Source organism: Apteryx mantelli, chromosome 14, assembly GCF_036417845.1.
Source record: "Apteryx mantelli isolate bAptMan1 chromosome 14, bAptMan1.hap1, whole genome shotgun sequence".
Classification (NCBI taxonomy): domain Eukaryota; kingdom Metazoa; phylum Chordata; class Aves; order Apterygiformes; family Apterygidae; genus Apteryx; species Apteryx mantelli.
Window position 1 is genome coordinate 9,435,619 of NC_089991.1, and position 26,887 is coordinate 9,462,505.

At 46.4% G+C, this 26,887-nt stretch overlaps 1 protein-coding gene across 1 annotated transcript; it reads left to right on the forward strand.

The window, feature by feature from the left end:
* The first annotated feature begins 158 nt into the window (after positions 1-158).
* BRD8 (bromodomain containing 8) lies at positions 159-26,686 on the forward strand. Its single transcript, XM_067304533.1, has 28 exons — positions 159-222; positions 579-675; positions 1,383-1,452; positions 2,487-2,536; positions 3,663-3,785; positions 3,944-4,024; positions 4,489-4,553; positions 5,144-5,280; positions 5,713-5,928; positions 7,214-7,358; positions 8,565-8,774; positions 9,168-9,448; positions 9,963-10,412; positions 10,770-10,863; positions 11,077-11,123; positions 11,517-11,731; positions 12,044-12,136; positions 12,356-12,424; positions 13,135-13,312; positions 14,005-14,109; positions 14,970-15,014; positions 20,553-20,837; positions 21,226-21,432; positions 23,542-23,687; positions 24,259-24,345; positions 24,776-24,844; positions 25,860-26,090; positions 26,227-26,686. Exons 1-28 carry the CDS (start codon positions 204-206, stop codon positions 26,237-26,239), a joined length of 3,828 nt encoding a protein of 1,275 aa, XP_067160634.1. The 5' UTR covers positions 159-203; the 3' UTR covers positions 26,240-26,686.
* The last annotated feature ends 201 nt before the right edge of the window (positions 26,687-26,887 follow it).

Sequence of the window (26,887 nt, forward strand, 5' to 3'; positions counted from 1 at the left end):
AGGGGTTTCAAACCTCGCCGCACGCCCGCTCCACCAATGGGAGCCCGAGCCTGCGCGCCCGCCAATCACCGCCCGCCGTGGGGCCGCAGGGGCGGGGCCAGCCCTCTCGGCCGCCCGCGCGCCCGGGGGTGGCTGGGCGCGCGCGCCTCCCGGCGGGCTTTGCGCGCGGCTCCGCCCTGCCTCCCTCGGGTCGGGCGGGGAAGATGGCGGCGGGGACGGGCAGTGAGTGTGGGGCTTGCCGTGAGAGGCGGGGGGGGCGGCGGCAGGATGGCGGCGGCGGCCCGTGGCGGCGGGGCGGTGGCGGTGGCGGGGGGACGGGGGGGGTCCTGGAACGGCCCGAGGAGGGTCGAGCGGTTCTGAAGGGAGGGGGCGGGGCCAACGGCCCCGCGAGAGGGGCGGGGCTATGGCGGTGGGGCCCGGGAGGGGCGGGCCGACGGGCCCGGGGAGGGGCGGGGCCATGGCTGATGGGGCGGGGGCGGGGCGCTAGGCGGGGGCGGGGCGGGGGGGGCCCGGTTCAGGACGTGGGCCCGGGACTGCGCACATATACGGATCGGTGGATTTTTCCCTTCTCCCGGCAGAGCACAAGCTGCTGAGCGCCGGCCCCACAGAGCCCTGGTCCATCCGCGAGAAGCTCTGCCTGGCCTCGTCCGTCATGCGGAGCGGGGACCAGAACTGGTAAGGGGCTGAGCAGAGCCCGGTGCGGACCCTGACGTGACCCTTGTGGGCGCTGCCCGGCCTCACGCTGCTCTGTTTTGGGACGTACAACATAGCTGCTAGACCGCACAGAGCGAAGCACAGATTCATGTTGCGTTGGCATATTGCGTTTCATCACATCGGTTGGTTGTGCAATGGCTAGTCGTAAAGCATTGTGCTTTCCACGTACTTTCTGTTCAAAACAAACGTGGGGGTATTAGATGTACCTTGAAAGTCCTTGTTTTCTAGCTACTGTGTAAAAACAGAAGTGTGTTAATTGGAACAATGAAAGAGTAACATGTTTATAAATTGGATGAGGTGAGCTGCGGTCAAGAAATACATTTAGTAACATGTTCCTGAGCATCACTTCTAGACTCATGGTTCTGTTTTCCTGCCCCTTTCCCTCACCAAAGTAAAGTTTTTGTTGTGGAAATGTAAAAGTGTCACCAGAAGCTAGAAACTTGCTTTACAAAGCAACGGAGGGGGTGTGTTTTTGAAAGTAGGCAAATGTTTTTGAGGCCTAAAGCTGTCCTTGAATAATTCGCAAACATAATTCCATCTAGGCAAGTTTACTGTGGTTATGAGGACTATTCAGAGTGATGAATATCGAGACAGGTCAGCACCATTTCACTGCATGTTGGTTGTGGTAGAAAACAGGTTGACAGTGGCTCACCGTTTCTCTTCTGTAGGGTCTCAGTCAGCAGAGCTATCAAACCTTTTGCAGAGCCAGGCCGCCCACCTGACTGGTTTTCTCAAAAGGTAAGGGACTGGCTTTTGAATCTTGCATAAAATGAGTTCTCCAGTGGATATGTAAGACAGCTGCCTAAGAGACTGTTATTTTGGTTTGTTTTTTGGTTAAAAAATGGAAAAAATAGAAACAATATTTTTAATCAATTTTATGTTTAAATCAGATTAAATTTTTGAAGTTAAATTTGAGCTTATAGTAAAAGTTGGGAAAGGTTTATAAAAAGACAAGAAGGATGATCAAAGGCATCCATGTAAGGGACAGCTAAATAAGCTAGAACTCTTCAATATGAAAGAAGGATGACAGGATATAGGAGAGAGGTTTGTAAAATCAGAAGTGGCATGCTGAGGATGAATAAGGATTAACTGTTTGCTGTCTCATCCAGTACAAGAGTTAGGGGGCATCATATAAAGCTAATGAGAGGCAGGTTCAAAGCAAAACAACACGGCACATAATTAAGTTGTGGAATTCCTTGCTGCTGGAATTTGTGGTTGCCCTTGTATTGTATTGTATTTTGGGGCATCTGGCTGTTGGGCAGGCACCAGAGAGTTTTGTGGTATAAGTGCTAGAAAGAGATTCAGAGACTCAAGGAAGAAGAAGCCTTTTTTTTTTTTTCTTTCTTTCTTTTCTGTGTTGCTTACTGTTTTCTTAGTTCTGATAAGCTATGAAACTAGCCTTGTTATAATGCTACCTTCTCTTCTCCATTTAAACGTTTTTGGTGCATGTTCACAGAGGGATGCATTACAGCTACAGCTCCTAATCATGTTTTTTTTCTTTAATTTGTAAATTGATATTTGGGAGCATCTCTTCTTTATTTTTGTTTTGAAGGTCAGCCTGGGCAGTGCTAGAGCAGGGAGGGAATATGCTTCCTCGTGTTGAGGTACATTAAATTGTAGTTATGGAGGAAACTGTGGGGAAGATTGTCAGATATGTCCAGAAAGTGTTAGACCTCTGAAGAAGGAGGAGTGGGTGCCTTGAAGGCTTTGTTGATAGTCATTTGCTGATGGTGACTGTTGGGTGTCATCTAACTTTCTTTGTTTCTTCTTAGCACTGTGCCTCCCAGTATTCAGAGCTCTTGGAGACTACGGAGACCCCTAAGTGAGTACAAAGTCTGAAGTGAGGGCTGTCCGCAGCAGTTCTGGAGGAACTTGTCAGTTCTTACAGCAAAGCACTTGATAGTAGTTGTCCAGGAGGAGTGTACAAGAATGAGGAAATTCAGTTTTGATGGCTGGCTTGGGCAGGCAGTGTGTTTAGGGTAGGGCAAATATTGAAGACTGGTTCAATGGGAGGAGCAGCTGGGAAGCAAGCCCAAGGTATTCCTTAGAATATCCTTCCCATATCTCTTTTATCTGGTCTCCTCTTTTGAAAGACTGAGGTATTTCAGTAATACATTGTTCTAAAACTGGTCACTATGTGTTTATTAATGTCTTCCACATACTCCTACTATCATTACAGTGCCAGTACATGGCAAGGTATTTGGGGCCTCTTGGCCACAGGGACATTTATACGAGTTGCAGTGTGCGTTTGGGGAGGTATTGCAGCAAGCAGGAATGTTTGTTTGCCTGGAATAAAACCCTGCATATTAGTCTTATTGATCAGAAGATCATATACATAAAATTATACATAAAATTATAATTCAGAATATGGAAAAAAGAGTAGAAAACTAGTAAAAGTGGAAGGTGAAAAGTTATGGTTGTCTATTTTGCAGTGGTTTCAGGTAGTTTTCTTATCAGTGTTATCATCACAGCTTTGTGGTGTCAGATATTTCTCATTCCAAGTTCAAGCATTTTGCGTTAGGACTTGACATCGAATTAAATTGAAGGCAAGATGTTTAAAAGAAGTATGTATTTATGATAGTGCTGAATGAACTAGCAGTAGAGTTACAAAAACAAAGGGCCTAGTGGAGTTATTGAGAAAAAGTAGATGTTTCATCACAGATAAGAATAAGCTTTTCTGAAGTTGAATGATTGATTTCCAGGTTTAAAATCTGAAATGGGCTTGCATCTTTGATCTTCTGAAGTTTTTAATATGAGACACATTTAAGGATTAGAATTTATCAGAAGAGATTCCTTGAACATTGTGCCTTCCAATATTATTTGAAGGAAATTGAAAGAGGAGGTTGATTTTTGTGGCAGGAATGACAGACAACAGCCATTTATGAAAGGAGAACTGGGATTTTCTGTGTTTCGTGCCTGAACTGTTCTATTTTCCTCTTATTCTGTAGGAGAAAACGTGGTGAAAAGGGAGAGGTTGTTGAAACTGTGGAAGATGTTATTGTGCGAAAGCTGACTGCAGAACGAGTTGAAGAATTGAAGAAAATGATTAAAGAGACGCAGGAGAAATACAGGTATTTGGTAGAGGCATTAAGCTGTGGTGCAGCTGAGGGTCATGTCTTGAAGAAATGGCATAGGTGGGGAGGTGCACGGGGTAAAAACATGTGGAACAAGAGCTGCTTAGGATTTATTGTTCAGTGATCAAGTAAGTAAGAAGATTTCCTGATTACAGGCAACTCAAGAAGGATGCAGAGCTGATCCAGGCTGGACACATGGATAATAGACTGGAGGAGCTGTGCAATGAGATTATGATGTGGGTTATTTACTTATTTCCATGTTACACTTCCCTCTGAGATTGTAGTTCCCTGACACTTTGTGCCTGGCAGACTTCTCTTGCTCAATGCATTTAGGGTTGAGAGATACCGGATAGCTGGGAAGATGCTTCGGCTTCTAAGGGTGGACTTAATTTGGATTGTAGGGCACTGGTTTATGGGGAACATCTTTTGGAGTTCTCAGTAAAGAGCTTGGTAATGGCTTGCAACACCACGTTTGCTTCTTCTGTTTTAACAGTCAGTTGGAAGTGAAACTTCCTGCATTTTGCATTCTCTGACTGGCCTCTGTCTCCACTTCCCTCCTCAGAGCAATTGAGCCTGAGCCCACAAAGGCGGTTCATTATTGCCTAGAGATTATGGGGCAGGGATCTGTTAGCTGATTGTGTGGGGAGAATTAAAGGGCAGCAGGATGCTGTGTGACAGTAGGCTCTGGTTCTATATACAGAAAGAAAAAAATGGAGGAGGAGGAGGCAGAAGTGAAGAGGAAGGCTACAGACGCTGCTTATCAGGGTAAGCTGGAAATGTGTTTCCTTGCTCTTCCTCACAGATAGATGCTTATGTTCTTAAGAACATTTGGGAAATATTTAAGTCTTGTTAAGATCTGTTCAAGAGGAATTCCTTTACCCTAGGAGTAGCAAACGAAGTTTGTATTGTTCCAGCACTGTATTTGTAACAGGGAAAAATGCAAAGACTTCTGAGAAGAGAACAAGTTCTATAAAAAAAAATGTGTAAGAGGAAGAAGTATTAGCAAGAAACTCTTTATTAGAATGTCAGGCTTTTCATCTCTTTAGTTTTCCTCTTAATCATTGTGTGACAATAAAGAGAGGTTTGTTTTGATATTTAATCCATTTTATAGTTCTTGGGGCAATTCAGTGCCAGTGGTGGGAGGTGGAGAATATCTGACTGCTGGGGAAATTTGAAATTGAAGTGCATTATCCATTGCTAGTAGTATTTGAGAACTGAGCTTAGTGTGATGCAGGAAGTTCCCATAATATAAATTGTTGTTTCCCTAGGATCCTTTAGGACAAAGACAGAAGTAGCTCTCAGGAGCTGTCCAGGATGGAGTCATGGAATCTCACTTTTTTCCTCTTCTCTTCCAGCTCGTCAAGCCATTAAGAATCCGCCACGACGATTAACGGGTGTGATGGTTCGCTCCCCTGCAGGTTCAACCTCCCCAGGGGGGGACTATGCTCTGGGAGATCTGACTCAGCCTGCTGTAGACGAGGCCAGCCCTGGGGTAAGGATGCTTCCCATGGCGAGAGGGAAGGACCAGCTTGGGACATGGGGCTCTGCATCTGTCAGGGAACAGGAGCCTGGGGAGAAGCCCTTGCCTTGTTTTGCAGACTTTTCCCTACGGTAGTTCTGTAGTGTGGCTGGTGTACAGTGCTGTTCAAGATATGTGTCGTCTTCGATGTCTGTGATAATCAGGTGCTTGGATCAAAGGCTGTGTAGGGGCACCTGTGGGTTGGCCAGGCAGTCGTCTTTGTGCCTGGGAAATGGTAGTACAGGGCAGGGAAAGGATGAAAGCATTTGCCTGGAGTAGGTGTAGCGAGTGAATGGAGTAGGTGTCTGCGGTCTGCTGGATCAATGCTCTTGGGGGAAGGAGCAAGTGGGTCTAGTCCGTGTGGTGGAGTGTGGCTTTGAACAGTGTGGTTTTTCTCTTTCTCAGGTCACTCCAGGGACATTGCCCAGCACCCCAGTTGCCTCCTTCATTGGAATCCCTGACACCCCTCCAGGCTCTGCTCCCCTGGATGCCCCCATGACCCCAGTCACTGATGATTCACCCCAGAAAAAGATGCTAGGACAAAAAGCAACTCCGCCTCCTTCCCCTCTGCTCTCAGAGCTGCTGAAGAAGGGCAGTCTCCTGCCCACAAGCCCCAGGCTGGTATGGAGCTCTCTGCTCATATATGCAAGCACACAAACAATCTGGTCCAGACTCTCCCACTGAAACGGGAGAGCTGCAAAGGCTTTTTAAAAACATACAGTTTTTGCAAGAGTCCCAACAGAAGTGAAATCTGAGAGATGTAATGACCCTCGTGAGCCACAGAGGTGGGACCGTTTCCCAGTGGTACTGTGGGTGCAGGGCTGTAGAGGTTGATCAGCACATAAGACTGACTAGCTCCCCTTGGTCATAAGGAGTTGGAGTTGCAGACACTGCTGGAGGAAATCATTCTCCCTAGGGGGTCATGCTAGTAGGCATCATCCTGGTCAGTCTCCATGGAGATGTTCTTGATGTTTTCTCCTTTGGGTTCACAATTCTTGTTTACATCTTGGCAGGAAGTTGAATTTTAATATTCAAGACAGGTCTTAACATAGGAATAGGGAGTCCTTTAATAAAATTTATGACCAGTATTGAAATGAGCTCAATCTTCTGCTAGTTTAGGTTGTAGACAGTTATTAAAATCACTGTGATGACAAGCAGTTTTGGCCCTGCTGGTGTTAGTGACTTTGGAAATATTAGAAGGGTGACCATTGCCCTTCATTGTTCAGAGCCCTATCTGAAAGTAGCAGCCATCAGCCTGCCTGTGATACGGCTCCCTGTGTCAGTGCTTGTGAAATGGAATAGATGTATTGCTGCTGGCTCTTTTTTTTTTTTTTTTATAGTCAGATTTGGAGTCTTTTCTATTTGTTAGCTTGCCTAAAGGCTCCATGGGTTATATGTTTGCAGGGTGCAGTGTAAGGTATGAGGAAGCGAGGAAAAGAGACTGGCTGTGGAAGACTTTGACTGGGTTTTCTTTGTATCGACAGTGCTGTTTTGCATCTGCTTCAAGGTCTAGCATAGGTTTATTGTGTGACCTTGATCAAGTTACTTTCCATCTTGGTGCTTCAGTTTCCCTCAACTCAAAAAAGGAATAATTCCCTGATGTCTGAGGGGGTAGAGAGACTAAATCAAGAATTATAAGATTCTTGAACAGAAGAACTGAGGTAGAGCAAATTATGTATTTGGCCTGACTTCAAAGGAGGATTACACAGCAACTGTATTTTAGCTGAAGAACAGCAACTAGTTTCAAGCTGTCATGTTGTGCACTTGCATAAGAGGCCTCAGGCAGGGACTAGACTGGACAAAAAGCACAGAAGAAATGCTGAGACACCAAATGATGGATATATTTGTGGAGGTGCATATCTGGCAAAGAATCACCAGGAACTTCAGTTGTGTGCTCCTTTGGCAGGTTGGTGAAAACGAAATGGCAGTGGCTTCTGGTCACATGAACAGCTCAGGAGTCCTGCTGGAGGTAGGAAGCGTCCTTCCAGTGCTGCACAGTGGGGAAATGCAGTCGGCACCTGGTGCTGTCCCTGCATCTCCTGCTGCTTCAGGTAACTCACAGGGACTCTTCCTGTACAATTCTCCCTTCAGATGTACCTGAGGCTTTAGTGACTTTCCAGTTATGTGTCATAATTTCACAGACTCTTTTAGGAATCCTAGTTAGAGATGAAGACACCTAGCCTGGCTGGTATGGGGGCTTCTTTGAGTTCTATTGCAATTTCTGTATTCCCCCCCCCCCTTTTTTTTAAGACAACTCTAATTTTTACAGAAAAAAAGGTACCTTGAAAGATGACTGAAACAGTTAGGCTTGATTTGACCCTGGTCCATCCAGTCTAATTTCAGGTTTTGATACTGGCTAATACCAGGTATTTCAATGAAGAAAGAAAGGTTTAGTTGAGAGAGGGTTGGTAAAAATTGGGTCTAGTGTCTGATTTTCATTTTGTCAAACTGCAGCTCCCTGTGAACCTGGAGGACTCACATATCTTTAGCTCTGCTTTAGCTCAGAGGTGTGTTAAGGATTAGACCACAATGGACTGTGAGCTCCAAGATAAATTCCATACAGGGGGGTGGAAGGGTCAGTGCAGAAGTCTTTGCATTGAACCTTTCTAGAGAAACATCCCTAAGGTAAAGTTTCTTTCTAGCTCATGTTAACCGGTGGTTTAGTCATGCTGTCTGCAACTGATGATTTATGCCGTTCATTCATATATAGTTCCAAATGGATAAGCTCACTTTCCTTATCCATTGCTGTTCTTTAAGTCCTGCTAATTTGGTTGAGGTGGTTAAGTAAATTCAGACTAGAAATTATGATTAAGATGAGTGGCAGCCTTTGAGCTAAGAGGAAGTCTCCGGAAAGACCTGCAAAGAGATCCCCTCTGCTCCCTTCTGGCTCTTGTGATAACTGTTTGTCTTGGCTTACCCTGTGTGGCTCTCTTAGCACTGTTTTTGAGTTTTCCCATAATTTTATTGGGATGAGCCTTTGGAAGGGCATCTCTCTGCATGTGTGGCTTAGCTTCTCCAGGCCTTACGTTGAACACAGTGTCCCATAGTCTGCATGGTTCTGTCTCAGACTGCACACACCAAGGAGTCGTGCATTTTGGTGTGGGCTCTCCATTTAGCTTTTGGGACCATGTGCAGGTACTTCTTAGCATCCTGCCCCAGAGGAAGCCACCAGCTAGCGAAAAGCCCAGTGGTGGCTTTGTGGACTTCAGTGGTGGCTGCTTCTTGCTCATGTGCTTTTCCCTTCTACTCTCTGTTAGGTGCTCCTACGCTTTCCCGGCTTTTAGAAGCTGGTCCTGCACAGTTCACCTCACCTCTTGCTTCCTTCTCCGCTGTTGCCAGCGAACCTCCAGCTAAGCTCCTACCACCCCCAGTAGAGTCTGTGTCCCAGGCAACCATTGTCATGATGCCCACGCTGTCAGCACCATCCGTTGTGCCACCAGCTGCAACTCCAGAAAGTGTAGCAACAGGTGCGTTCCTGGACTACGCACCCAGCAGGGTCTCAGCTGGGGCTTTTGTCACCTCGGACTCGCCGTCGTTTCTGAAAGGATGCTTACGCCTGGGTTCTGGAGTAAACAGATGGTGCTCTTGGAGATGGGTTTTAAACAGGATTTGGTGGGCGGGGGTGGGGTGCTAATGGTATGTTGCTAGATTGTGATTCAAGGGCTGGATTCTCGCTTTGTCTCTACTGTGGGAAAGCAAACATGTCACCCATATTTGTCTTTTATTTTTCTATGCAATGCTGTTGTGGGTGGACTTGGGATATGTGTGATTGGTGCTTGGTCTTACCCACTGCAGTATTCCCTTATGTGGGTATGACTTCACCAGACTGGTCTCTGATTGTCACTCTCATCCTTGTCCAGTGAGCCAGCCAGAAGCCTGTGTTTCCATGGAGGCAGTGTCCGATTCCCATACAGTGACAGTGTCCATGGACAGCAGTGAAATATCCATGATCATTGATTCCATCAAGAAAGAATGCCTGGGTTCTGCAGCTGGCAGCACTGCAGGGCCTTCCAAAGATCACTGCGTGGATGGGAAAGAAGACCTGGATTTAGCTGAGAAGATGGATATTGCAGTGTCCTATACCGGGGAAGAGCTGGACTTTGACACTGTTGGAAACATTATAGCCATCATTGAGGACAAGGTAATCAGGCAAAGTAGAGAGCCAGTGCATTTTGTTCCGCATCTAGTTAGATTAATCTCAAGTGATTACTATTCACCAGTTTAGTCAGCTTATACAAGCAAGAAATAACTATCTTAAGCACATTCTAACTCTCTTTGTCCAGGTCAATAGGGAATGACCCTATGACACCACTGTCTGCCGTGTTTAGCTTGGTACTCCAGAGTCCAGAAAGAAATCTCATCCTCAGATTGGGTGGGGTTTGGGCCATGGATTGGGCAGGCAGACGAGTGCTGCTTATGACATACTTTCCAGGAGCTATATATTTCTGAAACTGAAAGCTCCCTGGGAGACAAGATCTCAGGCATATTATGTAGGGGAGTGATGCGAGTCCTACTGCTAAAGGCAGCTGGGTAAACACAGTACACTGGGGTTTTTCTTCCAAAATTGGCTCATTACAACATAACATTTTGAATTTATTTTTAAATTCTTCTTCTTGACCTTGACCTGCACTGCTGTGTGTGTTTTGGGAATACAGGTAGACCATCCTGAAGTCCTGGATGCGGCAGTTGTTGAAGCTCTGTCTTCTTTTTGTGAAGATACTGATGATCCTCAGGCCCTACCTGGCCCATGGGAACACCCAATTCATCAGGAGCATGAGAAACAGGCCCAGATACCCCAAGTGTCTGTGACTGTGAAGCAGGAAAGACTGGAATGTGAGGAGCCAGAAACAAAGGGAATTCGAGACCTAATGGGCATTGGAGAGCTGGGATCAGAAATAAAGACAGAACCTGCAGAGCAGGAGCAGAATCAGCTGGGCCCTGAGGAACCCATACCAGCAACTGCAAGAGCAACAGAAACACCAGAGCTTAGGAGTCAAGAGATAGAAGAGGATCAAAGAGCATCTGTGACAGCAGGAGAGAGTTCTGAAACTGAGATAGAGTCAGCCAAGGGAGAAGACCCAGTGTCCAATACAGTGAAGACAGAGGTATGTGAGCAGAGAGGCTGCCTGGGAATGGTGTGAGGAGAAAGGAGCAGTTGTGGCAGGTAGGAGAGAAGTTTAGAGAAAGGATGACTGCTGGGTTTGAAGGTGACCCTTCAATAAATGTGACTGATTGTTTCCTTGGGGGTCATGCTGCTGATCTGTTTGATCTGCAGGAAAAGCTCTCTACTCTAGGCAGTGCCTTTATGTATCTCCCCCTGCCCATGTGCAGAATTGCTGTTGGGAAGGTGCTCAGTGAACCTCATTGCCTTAAGTTAGGTTAGGGTGAGCGAGATGTGCCCACACCTTCACTGAAGTAAGCTGACACAAACATCTAGATTTGTGCATTTCTCTTCCCTCCAGACCCCACCTGATGATGATTCATCCCCTCCACAAGTCCCAAATGTGAGTGAAGACTCCTCACAGGCTGATGTTCAGCACAAATTTGAGCTGTCAGGTAACTTAATTCAGCTAGGAAATCTTTTATGTGCAACATTATTAGCTGGATAGATGTTAGTGATCTTGTTCAGTTTTCGGGGAGGAGGGAGAAAAGAAGATATGTGCAGGAACAGTGGTAATTACTGCAGGATAGTAAGTATTGGTACAGGAGCTGAAGTAGGAAAAACTACCTTGGAGAATCATAACCTTGCTGCTTTTCTTTCTTTATCAGAGTCAATGAAGGAAGAGGCCCAAGCCCTGTTTAGGAGTCAGATGAAGGTAATTCTGAATTGGTTATAGTCATCTTGAGTTCAGTAGTTATGATATCTCGCAGCTGCTGCTTTCTAGCTCCCATCTGCTGAAAAACAAAACTTGTGTTCAGCTTGCTGCACTGACAAGAGAGTGGGCTGTCTGAAGTTGGAGCTAAAGGGAAGATTGCTTCAGACCCTATAAAGCTGTGTGTGGATGTGTTTCTGTGTTTGTCAGTGTGTGCGTGTGTGTGTGTGTGTGGTGGAGCAGCGGGCAGGACAGAGTGACTAGGATTTTGTGAAAGCACCTTTACAGCAGCTATAGTAAGAAAATCCCCTTTGTTAGCTGAACCATAACTGCCTTGGAGGCTATGAGTCATTGCTGTAGCAGGCTGTGCAGACTTATGTACTGTGTGTATTTCAGGATGGGCAGGGTGAAGAGGATGATGAGGATGGCGCCAGTGAGGCTGCCAGTTTGGAGGAACCCAAAGAAGAAGATCAGGGTGAGGGATATCTATCAGAGATGGATAACGAACCCCCTGTGAGTGAGAGCGATGATGGCTTCAGTGTCCATAATGCACCATTACAGTCTCACACGCTAGCTGACTCCATCCCCAGCAGCCCTGCCTCCTCGCAGTTGTGAGTATCACTGAAGCTCTCAGCCACACCAGTGCAAACCCCAGGCTGTTTTGTGGAGGGAGCATGGGATTCTCGTGTCTGTTTTGCTGACTGAGTGGGTTTGAAGAGGGAATTTGTTGATCTGTCTGCCACAAGGTTCTCCTTACTCATAAGCACAAGCCTACAGACAGCACCATAGTACCAGGTCCCACTGTTTCTTTCTGTCTTTGGCATAGATTAGTGTAGGTGTGTCAAAGGCAGAATAAACCATAAGGTTTCTGCTCCAAGGCAGTGTGGAGACTCCTGAAAGCAGTCCCATTCTTTTCTTCTCAGCTCTGTGTGCAGTGAGGACCAGGAAGCAATACAGGCCCAGAAGATCTGGAAGAAAGCCATCATGCTAGTTTGGAGAGCAGCAGCTAATCACAGGTGAATTTGATGTCTTGAGAACTAGAAGAAAAAAATGACTAATCCCGGGCAATCCTCCGCTCTCCTGTCTCTGAGGCTGATCTGATTTGGTACTGGGAGATGGTGAATCATATTGCTCCTGGTAGTAGGCAAAAAAACATGAGAGCATGGAACAAATATTTAAGGATTGCTCCTTTACTAGCAAGAACAGGGCACTCAGTGGACTCCTTTTCTCTGCAGGTATGCCAATGTCTTCCTACAGCCTGTGACTGACGATATAGCACCAGGCTACCACAGTATTGTGCAGAGGTGAGAGGCTCAGCAGTATTCTGTCACTAGAACGCTTATATATTTATATAGCAATTTCTGACAGGAAAGGTTTGGTTCTCAACTGCCATTCAGACTGCAGGACTTGAAAATAAGTTGCTTTCTAGCACCATTTGGTCAGAAACAGGTTTCCCCAAGGAAAAGGCTGTCTTCAGTAGCAGACAAGAGTCTTTATGTGGCACTCTCTTTAGAGAGTTCAGTACACTGACTTATACAGAACACTGTTTATCAGCAAGGTGGTACGTGACTATGGTCTGCTTCTCCAACTTTCTATCCAAGGATAGGATTTAGCCTTTGAAACTCCACAGACCTGTCTTCTTTAATCAGCTATTCTACTGTCAAGAGTAATGTCCTCTTTTGGAAGAGTTACCAGAATCCCCTGCTAGCTCCAGAACTCTTTCCTGAACAGTTCAGTGGGTGTAGCTCTAGCTCCCTAGTGTCTCCTTCAGCGATGCCTGGATCTTGAATGCCTCTCTGAAGGCGTTGTCACCATTCATGGTGATTGCTGTACAACTCCTGTCTCCTGACCTGAGGCCTTGGAACTCAGGAATATAACCTGTATGGAAGAGGACTTATTTGGGTCTGGTGCTACTAAATTGAGTAGATGGTCTAACTAGACATGTCACAGACCCAGCTCTGTTTGCAAAAGAGAGAGGAAGGAGTTAAATATTTTGACTGCGTTTCTTTCATAGGCCAATGGATTTATCTACCATTAAGAAGAACATTGAGAATGGGCTGATACGAACCACAGCTGAGTTCCAGCGTGATATTATGCTGATGTTTCAAAATGCAGTTATGTACAACAGCTCTGACCATGATGTGTACCACATGGCTGTGGAGATGCAGCGAGATGTCCTGGAGCAAATCCAGGTAAAGTACTGAACTGAGGCCAGTGCAGGGCAGAGCATGTGCCTTGGTTCATAGGTATGGGAAAGACTTCTGAATGTAAGACCACACCTTTACTTGCAGTGTCTTTGAATGAAGTAGTCCCACCCTCCCCTGCATCTTTCTTGTCCTTGTGTTAGCTCAAGTGCTGGTGGTGAACTAGACTGTGGAACCAGCATAAGTTAAAACTAAGACAGCCAAACATTTGTCAGGTTCAGCCCAGACCAATTTCAACTCTAGTTCCCTTCAAGAGGTACACACATGCTCAGGCCAGCAAGAACCATGGTGTGGTTCAGGAGCAGAAACAAGCAACAAGATTGGGGGACGACAGGGGACAAGATTGCTTCTTTAGGTGGCTGTGCTGGTTTATGCTGCCTTTAAAGTGTATGTGAAACTGTGTTCTGAGACTGTCCTCCTACTATGTGCCATTTAAAATTGCTGAAGTGGAATGTCCCAACTGGCAGGGCTAACAAGGTTTGAATTGGGTTTTTACAGTCCTTCAGAACTTGTGGCTTCTGAGGTCAAAGGAGCAATTTATTTTGAGGAGCGCAGACAAGGAACTGAAACTGCTTCTGACCTAATCATTCACAGCCCCGTGGTTTGTGATACTAACTGACAAGCACTAACTGAGCTTGTTTTGCCTGAAAATCTTAACTGAGAGTGTGGTTTTCATGCAGCAATTTCTGGCCACACAACTGATCATGCAAACGTCGGAGTCAGGGATCAGTGCAAAGAGCCTGCGTGGGCGAGACTCCACTCGCAAACAAGATGCTTCAGAAAAGGTGAGGATGCTGCACCCTATGGAAGGGCAGTCAATACCTTTGGGAGAATCCCAAAATACTACATGAAGTTCCTATATCAAAGATGTGTAGGATATTTAAGATCGCAATAGCTCCAGCTTCTTCATGTGAAATCTTTCTTTAAATGTGTCCTTCAGTTAGATTTCAGCTCTGGAGCTGTACTTTATCCCAGAGGCAGGTTTCATGAGTTATCTCTGTAATCCCAATAGTTCTGTTCCCTATTTTTAAAAACAAGTGATCAAAACGAGGGAAATGAGCAGAGTATTGGAGGAGGCATGATACAGCAGGAAGATGAAAGTGTAGAGAATTGGAAGACTAGCCTGTCCATGTTCTTTGTTTCCTAGTCAGAGATTTTTAGAGCTGGGGAATTACTGCAGTCTGGTCTGCTGTTTAAAGCACACCAGAGAACCTTTGACTTATGCATTGATCTGAACTAGTAATCAGTGTAGTTTTGGGGGGTTTTTTTCATTTGTAAAGACATGCCCAGACTTGATTCAGGTGTTTTCAGGTGCTCTTAGCTGGTGCACATAACATTGTGACAGCAAGGACTGCCTGCTTAGCTGTAGTGGGAAGTGTGAACGCACAGTGCAAAGAAGTTATTTGGTAGGCCAGAGCTTGCCGTGGCTGAGGAGGGAAAATCTTTTTCCTAGCATTCTTACTCTCTCAGTATCCCTCTTTTGTCCATTTTTATGTTCCTGCTGCGTAAGACTGCTGCCATGTGGGAAGGAGAGTGGGGCATATGTTTCTCTAACGCTGATGTATGTGGGCGCATTGCTTCTATGTGGTGTGTGCATTTCTGTATCTGATATCTGATAAGTCCTTCTGTTTTGGCCTTTTAACAGGACAGTGTCCCAATGGGCTCTCCTGCCTTCCTTCTCTCTCTCTTTGTAAGTATTGAAAGGCTGCAGCAGGCACTGTGGTACTGCTGGCAGTGTGCTCTGCTCCTTGCCTGGGTGATCACTGCACTGTCACAGCATCCTTAGCATTGCAGCAGTGTGTGTTAACTTGGTGGCTGTACAACCGTGGTCATTAGAGAAGAAACATCTCAGTCCCTTGTTCTCAGCGTGGGTGAGTGGGAGGGGCTTGAGTCTTTGCTTCTGGTTCCAAGTGTTCTTGTTTTGTCATCTGCCGTTGCTATTTTCCACAACTTCTCTCCTGCTTTCTTTCCATGTAAGTGGGAAGACAGGTCAAGTGCAGCACTATAGTTCTGACATCTCTCGTGCTTATACAGCTGCCCCTTTCTCACTTCCAAGAAAGTACAAAGGGTCTGGGGAAAGTGAGGAATCAGCTGCGTACTCTTTTATTATTCATGGTCCAGAAAACAAATAAGATATCCTGCAGAAATGTCTTGATCTGTGCCTATGGTGATCTGGAAGTGTTTGGAAAGCTATTCCCTTCTGGGAACCCCCAAGTCTTTTGAGTGTGGGAAGGAGAGAGGGGAGGAAGATGGAGAGTTTTTTTTTTTTCTCGCATATATCTAAAGACAGAGGAGTACTCCGGGAGAGTCAGCATGTCAGCCAGAGGGAGAGGGAAGCGGATCAAAGGAAGCTCTCAGCTCGCCTTCTACTCATGGAGAGCAGCTGTGCGGAGAAGCTAGGGAGCTAGTGCCAGGGTCACTCAACTGGAGGATCACTTCCCATAGGGATCAGCAGCTGATAAGGTAGGTTAGTCAGCGGTTTCCTCTTCCCATCTTAAGAGCCAAGCTAGAATCTGTCACTTGTGAGAAAACCTGCACTGTGCAGGCTCTAAAAACATCCATCTGGGTGAGAGCCTTGTGCTCTTCTCTGTCCTGGCTGTCAGCAGTGCACAGAGATGCTGCAAATCCCAGCACCTGTGTTGTATCCCAAGTGATTTTTGTAGGTAGGTCCGCAGGCAGGCCTCCCCAGGCCTTCTTAGGACAGCTTCCCTCTCTCCCGTTTGGAAGGCAGGGAAAGGTGTTACAAGATGCACAATTCCTTGCCTCCCTGAGTACTGGAGGAAGCATATTGGATTTAGGGTTTCATAACTCTCTCTGTTAATGCCAGCCCTTTTGTTTGCCTGGTGACTAGGACGGAGGCACCAGAGGGCGTCGCTGTGCCATTGAGGCAGACATGAAGATGAAGAAATGATGCTGCAGACAGATGGAAAGACCCAGCACCTGGCATCCAGAGCTGGAGTGCCAGCAAGAGGCTGTTACAACTGTCAGAGGAGGAAGAAAAGCTGTGTGTTCCTTTCTGGGACCTGTTCCACCTTCTTGGCTCATCCCTCTGAAAGCAATATCTCGTCAGAATGTGTAACCCAAAGAAACTTCCCTGGAGGGGAAGACTAGCCCTGCTGCCTGTTCTAGGGCAGTAGTCTTGGGCTTCATCAGTGTTCTGGTGTTAGCTAGCAACTGGTGGCTCGTATGTACTGTAATGTGAAGTGTACAGATTTTTACTAGTGATGTGTAAATGTGTATGTATATTAAAATCTGAGAACAAATCCAGTGTACGGTGTGCAGTGTACTTAGTATCACAGCGCTGTAGTGAGGAACCCTGCTTCTGTGTCGTTGTGCATACCCATCTTGGCTATCTGCAAATATAACTCGCTTCCAATTATCCCTGTTGCAGACAAGCACTGCAGAGCTTTGACATTAGAGAGCATCAGTTAATTATCAAAATGGTGCGTGGTTCTTGAATCGAGGGGAAGATTCCCTTTTTGAGTGTTTAAGGATGTAGTGCTGTTGTTATGAAATACACCAGGAGATCTAATCACAGAAAATTAAATACTAGTCTTGTCAGAGCCTCGCTTAAGAGACTGATGTATTGAATGTACCTTAGCTTCTTTTCCCAGAGTATTGAAAGGGGTAAGCAAGTGAAATCTGTCATTCCAGCAACTGTAGGCATGCCAGTATCTGGTTTCAGTACTCGTCTCCTGGTTGGACATTAGAGCTCTTGAACTGTTTCTCTGTGGCAGATTACAGTGCTTTTCCTCAGCAACATGGATGCTTAACTGAGTTTGAATTCCCTCTGGCAATCCTCAAGTTGCTGACTTCTTTTCTGCTCATATGACCTGTGAGCCAAAACTTACATAGTTTCTGCCCCCATGGCCTTCCAGGGAAAAAAAATGGTAGTGATCTTTCCTGATGTTTGCAACAGCTGGGTGTGGTCTGCACTTTTTTTTGTGCAGTGTGCACAGGGCTCGGCTTTCTGACCCACAAATTGCAGGAGCCGGAGTCATTGCAATTAAGACCAGAGGGATGGTTACCTCATCTACTAAGAGCTCTCGCATTTCACAGGTTTTGTATTCCAGTTGGTTGGGCCCACTGTGTTGAGTCCAATGTTTGTCTAAGGTATATTTCCACTAACGGTCACACTACGTTTGATGCTAAAAATGCAGAATCCACTCCTTTGCTTGATTTGCTTACAGGTTAATTGCCCTTCACTATTGAAATTGGGCACTAATTTCTGGTCTCAATTTCTAGAGATTACAGGTTGTTCAGCTCATGGCACAAGTTACAGGGTTCTTTTGTTTTGTGATGCTTTATAGAATAATTTAGGTTGTAAAGAACCTCTGAAGATCATCTAGTCCAACTTGCTTCTCAAAGCAGCACTAGCTTCAAAGGTAGATCAGGTTGCTCGGAGCCTTGTCTAGTCAAGTTTTGAAAATCTCCAAGGATGGAGATTTTCCTCAACCTCACTGAGTAACTTATTTCGGTGCTTACCCGCCCTCATGGAGTAAATGTTTACCTTACATCCAGTCTGAAATTCCTTTGCCGCAGCTTGTGATCGTTACCTCCTGTCCTTTCACTGTTCACCACTGAGAGGAGTCTGGCTCCGTCTTCTCTACAACCCCTCCGCTGTGTTTGTCTGGGTTGAATAACTGAAGTTGCGGCATGTGGGTGGACCTTCATCAGTCCCACTAGTAACCTGCTTTCAGTATGGAAAGAATTGCTGTTCATTTCTTCCTTGGTTTCTTCTCTTAACCAGGTATTTTTACTTCAAAGAGCCTTTCCTCTTGTCCCATAGCAATTTAAGAGCCTTTAATGACCTTGTTTAAGATCATTAAAAATCTAAGATATGATTTTCCTTTACAGAGCCATGTAGCCTCTTTCCCAATTCATCATCTCATGCCCTGACTACTAATTCTGTTCTTCATAATATTTTCTACTAATCTGTCTGGTGCAGAGCTCAGGCTGACTGTGCTGTAGCTCTCAACGTCCACCTTTTTAAAGAGAGACATCACAATTGCCCCTTTCCGGTCTTGTGCTGTGGATAATTTAAGTGGCAGGTTTGGTCATGTCATACTAAAGCTTCTTTAGGACTTATGAGTGAATGCCAACTGGTTCTAAGGTTTACTCCTGCCATCAAATTGTTCTAAAACCTCCACTGTTGACATTTTAATTAGAAGCAGTCCCTCAGACCCATCCTAAGAAAAAGTCTCTGTTCTGGATATTTATGATCTCCTCTGTGGCAATGGCTGATAATGATGATTAATTTGGTTTTTCCAACTAGCCCTATTTTCTCCTGAGATGTTGGCACTGATTGTGTGTCATCCCCGCTGATCATCTGGCAGGCGTTCTGCTTCTGATGTTTTTTGATGAAGTTTGTTGTTGTTATTTGTCTTTATGTCTTTAGCAAACTTCTTCAGTTTTTTTTTTTTTAGGGGGGGGTCTGCTTTACTGTGGATTTTGCATTTCATTTGCTAGAGTTCAGGCTTTTATCATTTTCCTTCTTTTGACATGCAAATTCCGTTTAAAGGCTGTCTTTTTACTTCTAACAGCTTCTTGGTTGCACAGTGTCTAATCTCTGCAAACTGAACTAAAACTTTCCCCTCAGATGATGATTCCTTGTTGGCAATTTATGTAAAGTCTGTCAGGCGGTTCGTCATTGAAAGTTGAATTCTGTATTTCTCTATCCCTTATATTTTGTGTGGAATTGGTATGAAACTAAGTGGTTTGCATTATTTCACTCATCCTGCTCGTCCTGCACTAATGCGGCTCTTCCATTCTCTAGCGTCTTGAGTATTCCCAAGATATAGTAAAACTGAACATAAGGCCAAAGATCTTAATCAGTGCTTACGCCCAAGTTATCTCAGCTTGCTGATTTTAAAATGCTTATCCCTCTCCGATGAAGTTCAGAGAGATGATCACAAGTGATTGGATTACCCTAGCCTAAGGCTTTTCTGTTCTTTAGCTGAGCTGTGGTAGCTGGCTATGCTTGTGCACCCAGCTCTGCTGATCGTGCAGTAAAGTGCTTTAGGCATGGTTACTCTTCAGATGAAATCATAGTTTGCCCAACTCCTTTAACTGGAAGCTGAAAGCAGGTAATATTATCTGTTACCTCATCAGATTTCATCTGCTTCTGCTGAAGTTAACTTTGAAAGGGGTTTCAGAAGTATGGCCTTTCTGCTCCTAGCTCTGGTTATTAAGTTTGTAATATAAGCAAATGAGTTCTCTCATCCCAAACCCAGTGGATTCTTAATTTCTCCCAGTTATGCCCTGTAGTCTGGGTTTGCAACTGTGCTAACAGTCCTGAGAATTTGAAAGGAAATCAGTAAGAAATGTGCTTGTTCAAAACCCTGGAAAATTTAGGTTGCACGTAATTAACTGTAAGCAATAAAAACTCAGCTGATGAATGCCTAGAATCCTCCACAGGTGCAGCATCCAGGCAGGTGAGTTCAGTGGCAAAACACAGATTTTCTTAATAGCCATTTACTGTTGTTACTGTGACTCCGCAACCAATTCCCCAGATTCTGCAGGGGTCATAGTGGACTCATACGGTGGAAAAGGCTTGAGCAGAGACTAATGAACAAAGATGAAATGAATGGTTTCTTCCTTCTCAAAAGAGTGCTAATTTTTATTTTCCAAAACGTGTATAGAACTGTCTCCTGTCAGTGTGTGACTATTCATGGTTATAATTCTACTGGTCAGGTACACGGGAAACCACCATCCAATTAAATCATATTGTCACAACGAAGTTTCTATAGTGTCTACGATAAGTTATATCCAATATAAAAAGTTCTTACCAAGCAGCAAAGGGAATTTCAGTGAGTTGTCCTTGGGGTCATTGATTGTTCGCAACAACTACCCCGAGCTCAGGAGCCCCAGCATTTGTGCTTGCTGCTGGCAGCCTTCGGCACTTTGAACGAGCAGCATCAGACAAAGCTGCATGCTCCAAACCTGCCCAGCACCCCCCAGGCATGGTAACCCACTGACCCCCAGGCACGAGGAGAGCACAGCAAGGGCACTATAAAACCTGAGATTCTGTTGCTCAGAAATGAGTTGGCTTTGTGGAGCTGCAGCCCTGCTGCGTGCTGTGAAGCGTAGGCTCGGGAGCAGGCTGCCTGCCTTGCGGTGTTTTCCCCACACTTTGGGTCTCTGAGGATGTCAGGAAATGAACTGGAGTTTGCAGTTCTGGACCAGGGTACAAAGAAATTGCTGTATCTCTCTTTATGTTTGTTTGCAGATGGGCCATGCCTGGGTGTGTTGGGGGTCCGAGACAGAGTCTCTCAGCGAGTCTGAGAAGAACAGTGACTTCCAGTCTCTTCTCAGCTGGGATTCAAGCTTGGATCTAGAAGTGGGGAGCTGGAGGAATACCAAAGAGACAGCCATAGAGGAGCTAGAGGAGAGCAGCCAAGAGGAAGACTGCAAGCAGGAGTTCAGTGAGTCTCCCTGGGAGGATGACAGTGAAGACTGCCAAAAGGTGGAGACACAGTGTGAACAGGACAGCCTTCTCCAGTTCCTCTCAGAGGTAGGTCTGTTTGGATTGCAGGAGCAGGCGCTGCATGGCTCAGGCCCTCCTGAAATACTAGTTTTCAGTGTCTCCACCATCCTGATGCATGGCAATATCCTGGTGGAGGAGCAAATGCCCTGAGTTCACTTGCTCCCTGTTCCCTTGCTCCTATTTAAAGCTGGCACCGCAGGCAGGCAGCTGCTTTGCCAGAACACAGCTCACCCTAGAGTACTGAGATGTCGGTGAATTGACACTGTAATAATAACACAGGGCTGCATCAGAAGATTTTGCAAAGAGTCCTAAAAATGGAAGGCATTTGTGAGTGAAAGCAAAAATAGCATTTGTGCTACTTATTTCTTCTTCCTTTTGCCTTCACAATTTGAAGCAATAAACCTCTCTGTTGCAGGTAACCCACTTAATGGAACCTCTCTGCATTAGCAGCACAGATTCAGCACAGAGTCCCTGGGACTTTTGTGGCTCTGGGAAACAGGATGATGGGGAAGATGCAAGCTGCCAAGAAAAGACCATGGGGTCAGCAGTCTCAGAAGTGGAAGAAAGTCAGCTGCAGATCCTGGCAGAAGAAGATAAGAAAGAGCATTTCCCAAAAAGAGAGGTATGGGAGAGGGGGTCTTAAGAGAGCCTCAGATCCTGAATGAGAGACAGAGACCATACAGGAAAACAGCTCTAGAGAAGAGATGGGGAAGTCCCAGGATCCAAGTGGGGAGGAGGAGACAGAGTGAGGGGAATGCGTAAGAAATGTATGCAGGGAAGGATGCTTTTAATATATCAATATGGATCTTTATGAACAGGAAGGTTGTTACAGATCAAACACTCAGATGTAGGAAGAGCTCCTTGGCAGTGGAAAGAAGTTTTTTATTACCAGAAGAACTGGTAACACTTGGTTTGCTCTAACTGCTGTGTTATGCAGCACACAGCTTGGCTGGTTGCAGGCCCACGTGGATACGATAGCAATAACCATCTGCTCCTGGAGACCGTCATCTCTTGGAAGCAGGCATTGTCTAGCATGGGTGTGTGCATGCCTTGTCCAGGGAGCTCTGGGCTCTTACCAGCCTGAAAGATGTTGCTGAGACAGATAAACATAACAGCAGTGGAAGAACAGTGCCATTTTTTCAATGCCCACACACGTTTGTTCCATTGCAAACTTAGATACAAGAGATGAAAGCGTGGGAACCCTGAAAGTCATTTCTACTTGTTCAGCCAGGACAGGGTTACTCCTGGCAATTCACTAGAGGTCTGACCAGTAATCAAAGCCCTGTATAGCACAATGTCTACTTTCTTTCTGAGGAGCCTGCTCCATGCTTCAGATCTCCTGTTGAGGAATTCTCAGGTGTCCCTGTACGGTGTAATTCCACTTTTAGACTCTAAAAAATCCTCTCTTCATGCATCTTTCACCCTGTACACTGTACTGGCAGATCACTATGTCAGCAGCACCATTCTGCTTGCTGGCTGAGTCTGTTCTCTGTCATGTTCAACGTGGGAGTTTGTGAGGAAACAACCCTGCTACATTCTAGAGGTTCCTTTTGTCTGTGTCTCAAAGCAGTCTTACCTCAGCTCCCAGATGTCCTCTCTTCATCCATGACTCTCTCTAGACAAGAGGACTAACACAATGCTGGGGACTAGTCAGCACCACAATGCTTTGAACTAGTTAGAGGTAGTTATGATATGAGAGATCAGACCCAGGTGTTACTGAAGTTCTTGACAGCATGATGAAGATGCAAAGAGCTTAGGACAAACATCATCTTCCAGAATAGGACAGAGTGCTAGCTCCCATGTGAGGTTGGCTGCAGTAAGGGAGCATGCAGCAGGCTGGCCTGTTGTGGGATCAGGAGAGAATTCAGGGAGAAAGATAAGGGGGCACAAAGGAAAAACAGTACGTGGCAGCCAAAGCACACCACCCTTTTGCAGCATGAGTAATGAACTAGCTGGTGAAGGCCAGACAGCTTGTTCCAGCTGCAGGGTGGAGGAGGGAGCAATATGGAGGTATCACAGTCCGCCCCAACCACAAAGGGTTGCATCCCAAAAAAATAATTGCTGCTCATGGACTAACTGTTGACCTATAGTACCCCTAACCTCTTTATCCCTGCTTACCATATTGAAAAACACACCCTTTGCTAAATAACGATATGCGAATAAGGGGGGCATACCCCCAACAACCGCGCAAATGGCAATCTGGCCAATGAAGTATGACTGCCACACTTCCACATCCCATCTTCAGCAAATATAAAACAGAGGAGAGCTCACTAAAGTTTTTGTAAGGGAAGAAAATTGAACCCCCGACCTGTTCACCGGAGATTGCTGATGAGCGAGCCTCCTTCTCCCTCCCCCAAACAGGGACGCCTCTTCGGAGATGCAAGTCTTACCAACAAACGTCATATGTTATCCGGGAAAATATATTATTATTGAAAGCGCTTAATTGTTAGGTTGAGCTCATAGAAAAAAAATTTGTAGCAGCAAGTGCATTTATCAACAGCAATTCCAAACCTGTTGTATCTGTTGCTTTAATAAAATCTTATTCTTTTTACTTTGCAAAACTGACTCAGGGAAAGTCCTCAAACAGGGGGGCTCTTGCAGGCAAACATAAATTATAAAAGATAAGGAAGGACCTTCCTTCCCTCCCTTTCATGTGACACTTGTAGATAAAGGATTCCAGATGATGGGCTGCCATTTCAGCGGTCTCTCATTTTTTCTCTCTATTATTCAGGACAAGGCTCAAGAGGCACCTGGGGAAGAAGCTGCAGGTGAGCTGTGTCCACAAGAGAAGATTAGTCAGCCCCTGCATCAAGATGATAGAGATAGCACCTCTGCATCCTCCCCATTGGGGTCTGTGAGTCCTGCCTCCACACAGCTGTAAGTAGTTCAGTCTGCCCTCTTGTAGAAGTAGCATAACAGAGCTGTTTCCTGGGGCCTATGTGAGGGTAGGTATATGACCCAGGTCACCTTGAGGAAGGTGAGATATCCAAGAAGAAGAGGAGGGAAGGAAGGAGGTAATTTATGCTATCTGTATGGGACTACCAGTGTTTTGGGGTGAGAGAGACAACTAGTCCCCTTTAGGCAGATGTATGCATGTTGCATGTAGGCTCTGCCACTTCTGTGATTATCTGGGCTGCCTTTTAAAGGAAAAAAAGTGGTTTCTTGGGATGAGAAACCAAATAAAAAAACTCAACAACTTGAACCTGCTCTTTGGAGCTGTTCAGCTTAGCTGTAGTTTCTACCTATTGGCCTGCATCTTCCTGTGTCTTGGGTAGTAAGTCCTGAATTCAGATGCAGCACGTTTCCACCATCTTGCCTCGTGATGCTTTGAGTAGCTACACCAAAGGATCTGTGAGCTTTATCCAAGTGGACATGTTGGGCATTAGCAGAGTAACTGTCCCCTCCTTTGTCTTGAGCAGAATGATCTCACAGTATATTCCCTCTGCAGAATGCAGCTGAGCTGGGATAACCCCCTGCAACGTTTGCTCTTCAAGAGGACTCTCTTGTCCATCTGGAAGATGATAGCCAGTCACAGGTGTGTGGGGATGAGGGGTTGGGCTTGGCCTGGCTCCTGCACGTGCTGTCTTGAGTTCCAGCTCCCATGTCACCAGGCCCTGTCCTTCCCTTCAGGACAGCCATTGCAGGCTGGCCTGTCTCTCCCTGGCTGTCACTGCAGCAGGGACAGCTGTGTGCCGCAAGGCTGGAGAGAAGACTCTGCATGTTTACTTCCTCTACTTAATCTGACAGCTGCTGTGCTCTCAAGAGCCCCGTTGTTGCTTCCTGCCACAACCAGGTTCAGCAAGAGGTTCAGCCTCCTCCTAGGCCTGGCTGTGCCAGCTGCTGAAGTTTTGGGTGTTGCTAATTGGCAAGCAGGGAGAGGCAAGCATAGGTCCTTGTTGCAACGTTGTCTTCAACCCTCTGCTTGGAGGCATTTCAGAGGTCATTCGTTGTGCTTGCCCCTGTAGATACAGCGGCCCGTTCCTGAAGGCAGTGTCAGACAAACAAGCCCCTGGATACAAGGACGTGGTGAAGAGGTGAGTTTGTGGAAGTCTTCTCTAGGTGATTTGCTTTCTCTGGTACCCAACACCAGGAACAGGAAAGACTGAGTAAGGTCAGCCTCTGGTCTCTGTCCCATACCCACTACATGGTAGTGTTTCCTCCCATCCCTCTGTCCTGCCTTGACCTTGGAGACCAGTAGGGGTGTTTCCTTCTGCTCTGCAGAGCTTGGCTGTCAACAATGTCTCCCACTGATTTATTTTAATAAAACTCCCTTCCAGGTGATTAGGACCTGGAAGTCCGCACTGCCCCCGGTATTGAGATGGATTGTTCCTGTCCTTTGCCAGCACTGCACTATTGCAGGCACAGTCATTGCAGCTCTGCCTGCCCCCTGCCTGAGTAGGGGACTCACCTCTGCAGCCCAACTCTCTCTTACCCCCATGGGGTTGGGAAAAGGTGCCTCAGTCAATACCCTCTCCTTGCCCCTTGCTTTCTGCCCAGATGTTTTACTTTCAGTGGAGAAGTGGATTATAAGAATATTTCCCAGATAGATTAAGGGCATTTTTCAGAGCTGAATCATGTTCTATTCTGGTCACAGTTGTCCTCTCTGCAGCCATTCATTTTCTTATTCTGTCAAAATAAGAGAAGTCATATTTATGCCCCATCATGTTCCACTTGCCAGCGCTGCTATTTTTGCTAGTGGCACCATTCGATTTTAGGGGGTTTTAATAGGTACCTATTTTAGTATCTTCCTTTCCTTTCTCCACTAAGACCTGGGCTCACTTCACAAAGACTAATTACTAGAATCGCTCTACTTGCCTTCTCTGGAGCTCAACATCAAACTTTTTTCACAAGTAATTGCTAGTGGCTTGCCAAGTTGATTGGATGGCAAGTGTCGCATTGGCTAAACTTATTTTTCTCTGACTTAGAAGACAAACATTTCTCACTCTCCCCCTTCTGTCATGAGCAATAAAATTGATTGAATATAGCTGCACGCTGAAAAGAGAATAAGCAAGTTCATGCAGAACCTGAAGGATGCCTTGTCTTTTGTAGACCCATGGATTTAACCAGCATAAAGAGAAACTTGTCGAAGGGCCACATTCACACCAGTGCCCAGTTCCAGCGTGACCTCATGCTCATGTTCCAGAATGCAGTGATGTACAACAGCTCGACCCACCACGTACACCACATGGCTGTGGAAATGCAGCAAGAGGTCTTGGAGCAGCTGCAGATGCTGGGCGAAGCCCTCCTGTGCTCCGGGGACAGGCTGGGCTGGGGGAGAAGGTAACAAACCCTGCCTGAGGCCTGTTTCTTTCGGAGCAGCGTTGTCTCCCTTGCTCTGTGCCTGGCTGAGACCGGCTGGTGACACAGCAGCCATGGCCTTTGGCGGACGTAGTTACCCCTTCGTGGTGCTTGGCAGGTTGATGGGATAGGGAACAAAGCAGTTGCTTGGAGGTGAGCTGGAAGCGGAACCTTCGCCCTTGGCTGGGAAAAGCAGTGCATCCCTGCAATGAGTAAAGAGGGGGGGGAAATAATCTTCGTTGTCAGCTGAGGTGAATCTGGGCCCGCCCCTATCAAAATGTCTCACTGATGAATTTTTGGTGCTGCAGAACAGCTCTGTTGTTTTGGTGCCTTCACTGTATGTTTACAGCATTGCTGTGTTCAGGTTTGGATGTAGATGTAGTGTTTAAGGTCCCTGTCCTGCCTCAGGTGGGTGAGGACTGGTCACAGACCTGTGACATCCATGTCCTTTATCACACCAGTGTCTGGGAGGCTGGGGCTGTTTGCCAGTAAAGGCAGATGTTGTAAAGGGAAACCTTGTTCCAGCCTGTGTTTGATACCCCTGCTGTGCACAACTGTCCCTGGGGAGAGGGACCCCATGCCCCAGCTCTAGGGGAGGGTGGATGGGGGCAGGACCCCGGGCTGGAGGCGGGGACTCCGGGGAGAGGAGGGCTGGGGGGGATCCCTAGGGCAAGGGATGCAGGGCTGGAGGGGGGGAAATCCCTGGGGAGAAGGACCCCGGGGCGGGGTGCCGGCGGGCGGAGGGACCCAGGGGAGAAGGACGCAGGGAAGAAGGGCCC